At 40.0% G+C, this 12,318-nt stretch overlaps 1 protein-coding gene across 1 annotated transcript in view; it reads left to right on the top strand.

The window, feature by feature from the left end:
- The window catches only part of NECAB3 (N-terminal EF-hand calcium binding protein 3), a 102,336-nt gene that overhangs the window by 46,856 nt on the left and 43,162 nt on the right, over nt 1–12,318 (top strand). The window contains exons 4-5 of the mRNA XM_015888168.3: nt 8,834–8,859; nt 9,971–10,068. Of these exons, the coding sequence (XP_015743654.1) occupies nt 8,834–8,859; nt 9,971–10,068 (124 nt within the window). The remainder of the gene's footprint in view (nt 1–8,833; nt 8,860–9,970; nt 10,069–12,318) is intronic.

The following is a 12,318-nucleotide window of genomic DNA, read 5'->3' as shown; positions in this document are numbered from 1 at the left end:
GGGTGTACAGACCAAATTTTTGCTCTTTTGCTAGACACTGAAAATGTATGAAAGTGAGAAAGTTTACTGTATAATTCTTGATTTAGAGAATGCATATTATAAAATGAATGGGTTTGAATTATGGAAGATTTTGCACAAATATAGACTTGAAGGTTAATTGCTAAATGCGATACAGCAGTTTATGATTAATGTAAAACATGCACGAGAAGAAGTGGAAAGCATAGCAAATGGCTCAACACTAAGCTTTGTATAAGCCGCGGATATATAATGTCTATTTGTGGATAAAAATATAAAAATGCTTGTGGTGACATTGGTTGGGGACATAAAAGTATGTATACTTTTCTATGCAAATGATTCTTGGTTGTTGACTAAGAGCCTTAATAATTCTCAATGAGTGTTAGATTGTATGATGAAATGAGGAATATGGAACTGAACATTAATTTATCAAAGACCCAGGTAGTTGTGTTTGATAGTGAAAATAGAATAAATAATTGGAAGTTATACATAAATGGCAAAAAAACAAGAAAAGTAGATGGCTTGTGTACCTTGATAGAAAGTTTACTAAATATGGAAAAATTGTGATATTTTAAAATGTACAAATCCTAGTGCAAAAATTGTAAGGAATGAATGTGAAAAGAAGCAAAAATGGCTATGTGTAAGAGTGTGCTTCTGCCCACTTTATAATATGGAAGTGAGAGTTAGACACATCAGGAGAAACATGAAAGTTGAACACAGTGGGACATGGATACTTAAGAAGTGTGTTTGGTAAAACAAGAAGAGACAGGATCAATAATGAATGGGTCCTGAATGAATGTGGACTGCATACAAAAGAATGTGCTCAGTATGAAAAGAGTTCATTGAAATGGTTTGGTCAAATAGAAAGAATGGATTACAGTCAAATTCAAAGGAATACATGAAGGAAGAGTGAATGGGCTAAGAGGAAGGGTAAGACAGAGAAAGTCATGACTGAATGGAATTGATGAAATCCTGAAAAAGAGAAGTGAGAATTTAGAGATGTTTGTCTCATCTCATGGCTTCCATTTCTTTGCTTATTATTTCTCACTCCTTTTCTGCATTGTACATCATACTGCTTACCCCGAAAAGGAACAGAGTGATCAGTATGTATGTAATTTATATCTCATTTTTCATATTAAGAAAATGCATGCTTAACTCTAAAAGCAGAATCTGTAGAATAGAACACATGGCCGTTCTAATTTTAGTATTAATTCATAGTTTAATGCAAAGAGATTTTCATTATTATGATTTATATAGTATGAATGAAAAATAAGATCATGCTGGTTTCATTTTCTCTAGGAGATTGGCTTTCAAGAAATACCAACTGCTGATTTGTTTTGAGGCATAGCAAGAACCTGGGCTAAACAATGGAATGCAAAGAGTAATTGTGACACACAGATTATTATGGAAAGGCTGAGGCTCATACTTTCCAGTGTGTTTCCAATCCTTTGGGAAAAGGGCTGACATCTGGGAAGATAAATATTTTAGACTGCCTATTCATAATATTTCCTTCCATTCATGCCCCTGCAGAGACACACACCTTCCATCTTTGCTTTAATCCCACAGTGATTGCTGACTGAATATTCTAAGTAAATAGATTTTATCAAGTAGAAAAATATGCCAGTTTATATTCTGAAACTGCCCCCAGAATTTGCTCCTGATTCTATTTGTTTGTTAAAGCATGTCCTATAAAGCATGTCCTTGAGCACCTTAGAATCTGAGTGCTTTAGCGGTCATTGCATCAGATTAGAGCTGAAGAGATATACTCTTTAGTTCTACTTAATCTTGAAGCTTTGGCAACATGTTACCAGGGGCAGCAACGTGTGTAGGTATAGCTTCCTTAATATTTATTTGTTATTACTTATTAATTAATCAAATTTGTATGCCAACAAAATCCCAAGGACTCTGGGTGGCTCACAACTGAAACAAGGAAAATACAATAATAACCAGTTTTAAATAATAATCATCATAGATGGTGAGAATGACAGACCAGACAAGAAGAAAGCAAAGGGTGTCTCCTTGCCAAAGGCCTGGGTGAAGAGCCAGGTCTTCAAGGCCATTCTAAACAGTAGGATGGGGACCTCCTGAACCTCAGGGGGAACATCATTCCAGAGGGCAGGTGCTGATACAGAGAAGGCATGCTTCTGATAAATAACATTATTTAATCAAAGGAACCTGGAATGTGCCAGTCCTGCAGGATTGAATCACCTAGGTAGATACTATAGGAGATGGGGATCCCTCAAGTAACCTAGCCCTATGCCATGTAGGGTTTTCTAGATAACCTCCAGCACCTTGAATCACACCCAGAAGCAAACTGGCAACCAGTGCAGCTCATAAAGCAGAGGTGTTACATGGACATACTGAGGTATGCCCATAACTGCTCATGCCACTGCATTTTGGACCAGTTAAAGATTCTGGGTGGTTTTCAAAGGCTGACCCATGTAAAATGCACTGCAGTAGTCAAGCCATGAAACCAGGGCATGACTGACAGTCTGAAGGGCCCCTCAATCTAGGAGAAGGAGCAACTGGTGCAGCAGATGAAGTTGTGCTAAATCTTGCTTGCCACAGCTTTGTCAGCCCTCCCAGGTAAACCAGACAGGGAACGCAACTAGATGAGCTAATTATACTTTATTGTAAGGTCACATTAACAGGCTCTTGCAAGTCTGAAAGTATAAATCTCATGCCCTCCCTATTTACCACTTGAGTAGTTAGGGCGGGTCCTTCCTAAGTTTCTTTCTCTATTACTCTGTTGCAGACCCCTTTCTCTTTTATCTGATCATTCCCTAGGTGGCACCTCTTCCCCCTATCTTCCAAGGTCACCCTCACATTCCATCACATCTTTCAGCTTCACTTCAAGGAGGAGCTGCAAATCTGCAAATCCAGGAAGACTCCTAGAGTGCACGTACACCGTTGAAAGGATTGAGTCAGAGATGGTTCCTCTCCATCCAAACCTGCATAGCCTCCAGGCACTGGGACAGAATGTGATAGCCTAACTTGGCAAGCCCAGGGTAGAAACATATAATTGGGTATTATCAGCATACTGATGATACCAAACCCCAAACCAGCAGATGACCTCACCCAGTGATTTCATGTAGTTGTTGAAAAGGAGGGGGGAGAGAGTAGAACCGTGCATCACCCCACAAAGGAGGGGCCTAGGGAGCTACTTCTCCCCACCAACCAATACCAACTGAAACCAGTCCTGTAGAAATGAAGATAACTACAGTAAAATGGTGCCCCCAATCCTCAGCCCATGGAGCCAGTTCAGAAGGATCCCATGGTTGACAGTATCTAAAACCACTGAGAGATCAAGGAGCACAAGGATGGATGTACTACTCTATCCCAGCTCTGCCACAGGTCATAACAAGCATGACCAAGGCTGTCTCAGTACTAAATTCCTCCCTGAAAGCATACTAGTTTATCTGTTTCCTCCAGGGTTCTCATCAACTGCAGAAAGACCACCTTCTCAACAACCTTCCCCAAAAAGGGAAGAGTAGAGACTAGTCAACAGTTATCCAAGATCATTGGGTCCAAGGACAGCCTCTTGAGGAGGGGTTGCATCACATCCTCTTTCAGGGCAGGAGGTATCACCCCCTCCATCAAGAAGGCCAACACCATTGCACAGACCCAACCATGGGTCACTCCCGTGGTTGTTTTTATGACCCAGGAAGGGCCTAGATCCCATAAACAGGTGGCCAAGCTGACAGCACAGAAAACCCTCACTCCTGGCCTCAGAGTTACCAGCTCAAACTCATCACAGATCATACCACCAAATCATGCCCCTGACACCTTGGCCTGCACTGCCCAGTCAGAGTCCAAGTCCAAGCGGGTCTGAGCAACTTTATCTGCCAGTCAGCCTAAATAATACAGCAGCCCAACAGATGGTTCAAGTGTGTCCCCCCCCCAATAGGGACTGGGTCACCCTGAACAAGGCCACTAGACAGAGGATGCAATAAGGATAGAGATATATTGATATTTCACTACCCTTATTAAGACTCGCTTCAAGTCTTCCTTCAATGGCATTCCAGGCATTTCTTCTATCACTTCACCTCCTGGAGCTTCTTGGTAAACCAGGTGTAACTTGGTATCAGTGTACAACGAGAGGCCACACAGGGGCAATACTGTCCAAGACCCGCGCCACCTGCTCATTCCAGGCAGCAACAAGGGCCTCAGCTGAACTGCCCATCAGATCCTCAGGAAAAACTCCAAGCTTTCTCTGAAAGTCCATTGGGTCCATCAATAATATGCACCAGGTTTTCTCCACCTGACTTAATTTTTTTAATTATTTTAATTAAAAATAAATATATAAGAAGATGGCATCCTGTAAAGCAAAATTACAGCTTCTAGCATCATCTTTATTTATAAGAATCTCTTGGGCCTACTTATGTTTTATAGGAATTTGTATACAATGTTTTCTTCTAGAAGTGTGTCCACTTGCCCAGCAATTAGATCTCTGTCTTTTGGGCAGTTTGCTGGTAAATATATGTTTTGTAGTTAACCACAGAGACCATGGTAATCAATTCATAAACCAGAAGGTCCTGTCCTGTGGCAACTATTTTCTGAGATTATTTACAGTATACTTTCTCACAATCATATGCCCATTGAGAAGATAAGTTGCAGGGACAGACAATCATGCCTTCTTCGTTTCCTTGGAGGAAGCATGGGAGTTAAATGAAATAAGTACAACAATGATTCCTATGTTACTAATTTGATGTACAAATCACAAAATAATTGAATTTCTGAATCCTACTCTCTTGTTCTGATTATCTCTCTGCAGCGTACATAGATAATAGATAATTTTCATCCAATCTCCCACCTCCCCTTTATGGGAAAGATGGTTGAGAAGGTGGTGGCACTGCAGCTTCAGAGGATTTTGGATGATACGGATTATCTGGACTCCTTTCAGTCAGGTTTCAGGCCCAAATATGGAACAGAAACAGCATTGGTTGCATTTATGGATGATCTCTGGTGGGAGCGGGATGGAGGTGGTGCATCCATCCTGGTCCTCCTTGACCTCTCAGCAGCTTTCAATACCATCGACCATGGTATCCTTCTGGACCAACTCAGGGAGTTGGGGGTGGGCAGCGTAGTCTTGCACTGGTTTGCCTCCTTCCTCCAGGGCTGGTCCCAGTCGGTGTTGATAGGGGAGGAGAGATCGGGCCCACAGCCCCTCCTTTATGGGGTGCCACAGGGTTCGATACTCTCTCTCTCTCCTTTTTAACATCTACATGAAACCGCTGGGTGAGATCATCTGTCTCCACGGGGTGAGGTATCATCAGTATGCCGATGATACTCAATTATACATCTCCATCCCGGGAGAAGTAAGTGATGCTGTGGCTACCCTTTCCAGGTGCCTGGAAGCTGTGAGGGTCTGGATGGGGAACCACAGGCTTTAGCTGAACCCTGGCAAGATGGAGTGGCTGTGGGTTAATGTCCCCTCAGCCCCTAGGAATTTGCCATCTTTGGTTCTGGATGGGGTTGCTCTGCCCCAGACAGACCTGGTGTGTAACTTGGGGGTTCTCTTGGACTCATGACTCCTGCCCAAAGAGCAGGTGGCAGTCGTGGCCAAGAGGGCCTTTGCACAACTTCATGTTGTCCACCAGTTACACCCTTTCCTGGACCGAGAGGCCTTTCGAATGGTCACTCATGCCCTGGTCATCTCCCATATAGACTATTGTAATGTGCTCTACATGGGGCTACCCTTGAAGAGAATCCGGAAGCTTCAGCTGGTCCAGTATGCGGCCGCACGGGCAATCTTAGGTGCATCAAGATCAGCACGTATAACAGCTTTGCTCCGTGAGCTGCATTGCGTGCCAGTTTGCTTCCAGGTCCAATTCAAGGTGTTGGTTATCACCTTTAAAGCCCTACATGGCATGGGTCCAGGGTACCTGAAGGACCATCTCATCCCCATTACATCAACCCATCCCACCAGGTCATGCAGAGAGGGCATGCTACAGACACCGTCTGTAAGAGAATTTCATCTGATGGGGTCCAGGAGGCGAGCCTTCTCTGCAGCAGCCCCTGCCCTTTGGAACACCCTTCCCTGAGAAGGGAGATTGGCCCCCTCCCTTTTAGACTTCAGAAAAAAATTGAAGACCTGGTTCTGCCGTTACGCATGGGGTGGGGATGGGAATAGTCAGCTTTGGGGTTGGCTGGTTCCCTAGTCTTACCTTTGACTGATATAATCTGGTCACAGGCTGAAATAATATCACCATCTCTTGGGTTTTACTGTATTTAATACTTGTATTTTATATTTGTATTATTTATGTTTTTATTGATTTTAAATTGTTTTGTTGTGAACCACCCAGAGCCCCTCCTTTTGGAAGATGTTTCGAATTACACTTACCACTAAAAAGTATTTCCTCAAACCTCAGCAAAAAAAAAAAAGGGAGAGAGCGAGAGAGAGACCATTTATCATCATGGGAAGTTCCCCCATTCTGTTGTGCCTGAACTGGCCATTTTCCTATAAAAACAAAACAGGAGAAAGAAGCTATACAACATAGGACCCATGGGGGGACCCTCTGTTGTGGAAAGATGTTGTTGGTGTTACTTTTGCCTGCCTCACGGTCTCATTTCTGGAATCCTTCCAGGGCCCTTGATGGTAGGTGCCCTACAGGGGCAGATGGCAGGGGGAATATATACCACTGCTAATCCTACAAATCAGGAGCCCATGACTCACATCTCACCCTGGCTCACAATGAACTTATCCAGTCAATGTTTTTCAGTCTTACAGCCTTCCATCTGTAATACAGGAATAAAGTGAAGAACTTCTTTATTAAGTTTTGTAAACAATACAATAACATTTTCTTGAAGAGTTTTGAGCACCAAACTCTATGAATGCTAAATTACCATCCACTTCATAATGATGGTTACTACCATTATCCCACTTTTTATTGCCATGCCTTCAAGAGGTTAAAAGAAGCACAATTTCATGTTGGCAAAACAATTTGAAAATGACTGGTGCCATTATACATTCTTTTGATGCTTGTTCCTAGAGTTGCCCAAGGAAAATTTGGCTGGAGAGAATTAATGCACCATAAACGTAGTCATATACAAGGAATATACTACTGTAATCTATTACTCAGAGAACAATTAAAGCATAATATTTCTGTTCTACAATCTAGGCAGTCAGCATTCCATTTTATAGCATCTTAGCAGCCTGGTTTTTCTTCCTCAGCAATAAATTATTCAGCATTTTAATTATTAATTGGTTAGTGTTTGTTACAAATTCAGAAGATAAAAAGGGCCCAGTAAGTATGAAATGCAATGGAAGCAATATATTCTTATGGAAGCAGGAAGCAATATGTTCTTATGCAGTGTGGTCATTCATACACATACATATCTTTAGCTGTAAAGAAGCTATCAAACACCTTAAATGCTTTTATTAAAATGCTGTAATAAATCCTGAAAGCTTAGCAGCTAAGGTTAAAAACTAATAGTGTATTCAGGAAGCAAAGACTGCCATATATGAAAAACCATCCAGAAAATGATTAATTAGCAGACCCCACTTCAATCTCTGTCTGCCACTACCTGCTTTAAAGCAGCTAATTTCCTTAATCATACTAGCTTTCCATATTCTGATGCATTAATCAAACTAAGCATAACATTACAATTGAATTGATCCTCCTTAGCATTCACCACAGTGTTCAAAGGGGCTTACTCTCAGGTAATTGTACATAGGATTGTAGCCATGGCCTGTGACTAGTCTATTTTCAGTGTGTATCATGTAAAGACTGTATATGAGGGCACAATTGTGGTTGTTTTTGCTACTGGCATCGAAATATAATTCCTCTCTAATGTTCTTTTTCACCATTTTCCTTTTTAAAAATTGTTGGTCTAACAGAAGCATCTATTTTCACTGAAACAGATGGCACAATATTATTACTGAGATGGAAAGCCAAAAACTGCACTGTGGGAAACTTACAATATGGCCATAGGAAACTTAGAAAAGAGTTGTCTTGCGTAACAGAGCTCTGCAACGGTAGGCAAAGTCAGAAAAAGAGAATATGGAATCCTCTGTTTACTTACCTAGCAAAACACCTCACAGAACTCAATGTACTTTCTTTTGAGTAAATATTTCTCCAACTCTCATGTGAGAAGTGCTTCAACAGAGTGTTTTACAGGCAGTTTCCTATCATGACAAAGCTGAGAAAAATCTTTCCTATTTGTTTAGAAGAGGGAATTTCAGTGTGACAGTCAGTCTCATTTGTTCTGTTTCCTCCCTATCCCCCCTCTATCTACTGACCCCACCTTATTTATACAGAAATGGGGCAGGATTGGTGATGGAAGTGGATACAAAAATCATGAACATTAGGGCAAGGTGGCCTGAAGGCTGTGGGCCACATAATACCTGTCCCTTCTGTTAAAGAGGCAGGACCTCTGCCCATGTTTTCCTCTGTCCCCTCCCCTCTCAGAATTCTGGAGAATGGCTCTGATTGGCAGAGACAATGTTGAGTCAGAGGGCCATGATAACAGGTCTTCCCCCAGGGCCCACTCAGACTTACCATATTTGTAGTACAGTATGATAATTGGAAGATACATTATCTGAATAGTATTCTCATAAGACCTTGAAGTCCAATGTTTAAAATTATATACTGCAAAACTTTATGGATTTAAACAGACCAATGCTTAGGCCTACCGTATGACATATTTTGAAATACTTCAAAGAGTACTAGTTTGTGTAATATTTGAAATGAAGATTTAGTCAGCAACTTTAATTGACAGTTGCCACTTTGCTTCTTCCAGCAACTATTTCCCTCAAGCCCCAATTCATCATCTCATGCAAATATTTTTTTTCCTTCTCTCTATGTGTCTTCTACAGCAATTTAGAGACCGAGAGGTTGTGTGGTAAGTAGCTCAATAATTTCCCTTGCTATGGAATATATACTTCCTAACTTTCTCTGATATATTTGGTTTTTTGCCCCTTCTTAGATGTGGTCTATTTTTCCTCCCAGGATACTACAGTGGACAAAAGCTTGTTCCCGCCTCCAGTATGGTGCCCTAGAGATGTGCTTGGACCATGGCTGCCAAAATTCCCAGCAGCTTGGCCAAAGTTATTCTAGGAGTTTCAGTTGTAACACATCCAAAAAGTGCCATGTTGAGGAACCTGCACTTACTATTCTGTAATGCCACGGACAATTGATAGTGATGATGAAGTACAGATTATATGATAATAGAGGCTACTTTTCTTTTAAGAATTGCTTTAAAAACCACCTGAGGATAAAATGGCATGCTGCTTTTGAATTAATGAGCCCTTCTGCATGACAATTTTTATTATACACCCCCTGCTGGTTGTACACTGTTGACAGCCAACCAGTTGGGTAACGCACTGCAAAGTCTGAAACACTCCCTCCTAACTATGCTGTAAAAACCAGAGATCCCCCCCGCCCAGCCCCATGCTTTAGTTCCTGATGAAACTTTTATTCCAGCCAGGTCACCCGGTGTTTGTCAGCTTCTACTTTCTCACTGGATGGACTACAGACTGTCTGCCTCCCAGCTGTGTTTCAGTCAGCCCAGCTTAAGGAAAAGTCTTTGAATGCATCTGTAGCACTAGCAGGATTTGTTGGGCAAACACACTTCATACGGTGTGCTAAATTTATGCTACGCTGAACAGAAGGCTTCTTGGCTTCTTTTTTCATGATGGGAGATGGGTTGTTTGTTAATTCACGGAGCCCTGGGAAAATCTCACAAGGGGGAAGTGAGCTCAGCAAGTGGCAAGTCTGAAGCCAATGAGCACTGGTTGGCTGCCATTTCTCAGAGTTCAGCTATCGGCTAACTTGAGCATTGCAATGATTGCATGACGGTGCTCCCTGAAAGCTCCAAATTTTCTTGAGATGGGAGGATGGAGTAGGAAAATTGCAGGTTGTAATTGAAGTACTTTGAGAAGGATTTGCAAATGGAACAGGTGGTTGTGTGGCAGAATACAATAACAAATGTATTTTCTTCCTTTCTGCTGCAGAGTATTTCTCAGAACATCTTGGAGAATACAGACATGTTTTGTCTGCTCTGGAGCAGCTCAACACTGCTGTCCTGTCAGCTATGGATAAAACCAAACTGGTAAGCGTGAGTTCATTTCCAGTATTGTTTTTATGGACGGCTTTAATTAGCTTCCATTGCCACAATTTACCTACTTTCGAATATACTTGATGCAATGGAATGGAAGTCCAGCTAAGGTACATTCCAAGCATCTATGGCACTCATCGGAAAGGAGTGTGCACTTCAGAGATCAGTTAAAGGAATCATTAGTTTAATCTGTTCCAAACTGGGGCAGGGCTTCCCAGAGGCAATTAGCTAAGCATCTTTGGGTCATCTACAATATCCAAGGTTTTATGAGTATATAAAATGGGTCAGTTTTCTATATTTAATTACTGTCATACCGATAAGGTCCAGGTTTCTTTCTGCAGTCCTAAATACATCTACTAAGGTATAGGTTTAATTCAGAAAGCATGAATTGAATCATACTATGAATGATCCACCACAAATTCTCCTTCCCTGTTCTTTTATCATTATCATCTCTTGTTAGGTTTGTAGGAATGGCAGCAAGGAGGCCAATGGAGGAACAAGGCAGCTGAAATTAAGGTTGCATTTATCTCCAGCAGAGCTTGGAACTTGCAAAGAAACAGAAATTACTAGATTTGTTTATAGCACCACTGGCAGTACTTTGAAAGTTTAGTCATTTATATGAACAAACAGCATTTTGAACTTTTGATTCTGTCTAACTAACTAGTGAAACTTGCTATTATTGTTGAATCTGGTGTCTGTGATGAAACTTAAGTGAATAATTAACAAGAAACCTTCTAGGAAAAAGATTGTATCACAAATATGTAAAAAAAATTCTTAAAAAGTATTTTTATTAGACATTTTAGAGAAAATATATAAACAAGGAAGAAAAAAATAACAAAAGAAAGGGATAGAACAGTTGGATACAAATAAATAAGCAAGAGATTTACAAGTGTCATGGAGATTATAATTTTCCAGTATATCATTAATTGATTATAAGTAATTAAATGTTAAATAATTTTAAACACTTGAAAATCTCTACTAAGTTGTAAACAAAGCATAGATATCAAAAATCATGGTCAGCACAATGTAAATCATAAAATAAAATTATGAACTGCAATAAATTATGTCTATACTAATAAAAATCTGTTCTATTTTAGAATCCTATAAAATTAAAATACAGACTATTTCTATACAGAGAAAAACCTGGATTTTGGATGTGCCCAGTTTAAAGTGATCCTTTTAGAACTTCTTACTATCACTTTTTGTTTCCAACTTCCTGAATAGTTTAGTATCATCTACAAACTTGGCCAGTTCACTGGTTACTCCTAGGTTGAGTTCAATTATAAATAAGTTTAAAAGCACTAATTTCAACACAGATCCTTGAGGGATTTCATTTCTCACTTCTCTTCATTGAGACCATTGCTCATCCATTCCTACTCTCTGCTTTTTGTTTTTTAACCAGTTAGCCATAAACAGACAGGTCCTCTTATCCCATGACCATTAGATTTACTCAAGAACCTTTGATGGGGAACTTTGCCAAATTTATTTTGAAAATCCAAGTATAGAATATCAATAGGGTCACTATCTTTTAACACTCTAAACAAATTCCACTGTCCCACTCTGAAAAAAAAAGTACTTATAAGCACGATAATTGCTGATTATTACATTTCATATACATAAGCTCAAACATTTATTAGGGTCAGGATTAACTGTAGGATAGCTTTTTTTGAGAAATTGCTTTTATAATCTACTGAAATGTACAGTATGGCCTTGTGTGGTATTTGAAGCAATCTAAATATTATGCATATAAAGGATTATTGCTTTTTATGGTGGATTTATGTTAGTTCTATACCAATGTATGATTTCACGTAACTGTACTGATTTTTTTCTTGTTGAAATAATAAGAATGTGCTATAAATAATATAATTTAATATTTTGTATTTACACTGTTTTGTATCTGAGCAGCCACCATTCAGGTATGAATCTAGTTAAGGGTTTTCTCTTACAAGGAATATAGGCCTTCCCTGCTATTATTGCCATTGTGGGGAGATGGGCAGGGACAAGTCCACTAAATAAATAAAATAAAATAAATAGTATGAAAGATGAGTATATTCAGGCAGTGTCTGTGTTAATAGCTTGTTGCTTGCAGGATACTTCTTTTTCAGCTTTCAGAAAACAGTTATGAAAATATAGTGTAATGATCTAGCTTGATTACAGAGTATATTAACACAGTAATGTTGCAATGAATTATACTTCTCTGAATATTCACAGCATAGAAGTTACTTTTGTCCATAGATTTTTCTC

This window comes from Python bivittatus, unplaced genomic scaffold, assembly GCF_059951505.1.
Source record: "Python bivittatus isolate LINGU-HERP-01145 unplaced genomic scaffold, Pbiv_v1 ctg000700_np1212, whole genome shotgun sequence".
Lineage (NCBI taxonomy): Eukaryota > Metazoa > Chordata > Lepidosauria > Squamata > Pythonidae > Python > Python bivittatus.
Note: the sequence above shows the minus strand (reverse complement) of the source record. Positions and strands in the feature narration are given on the sequence as shown.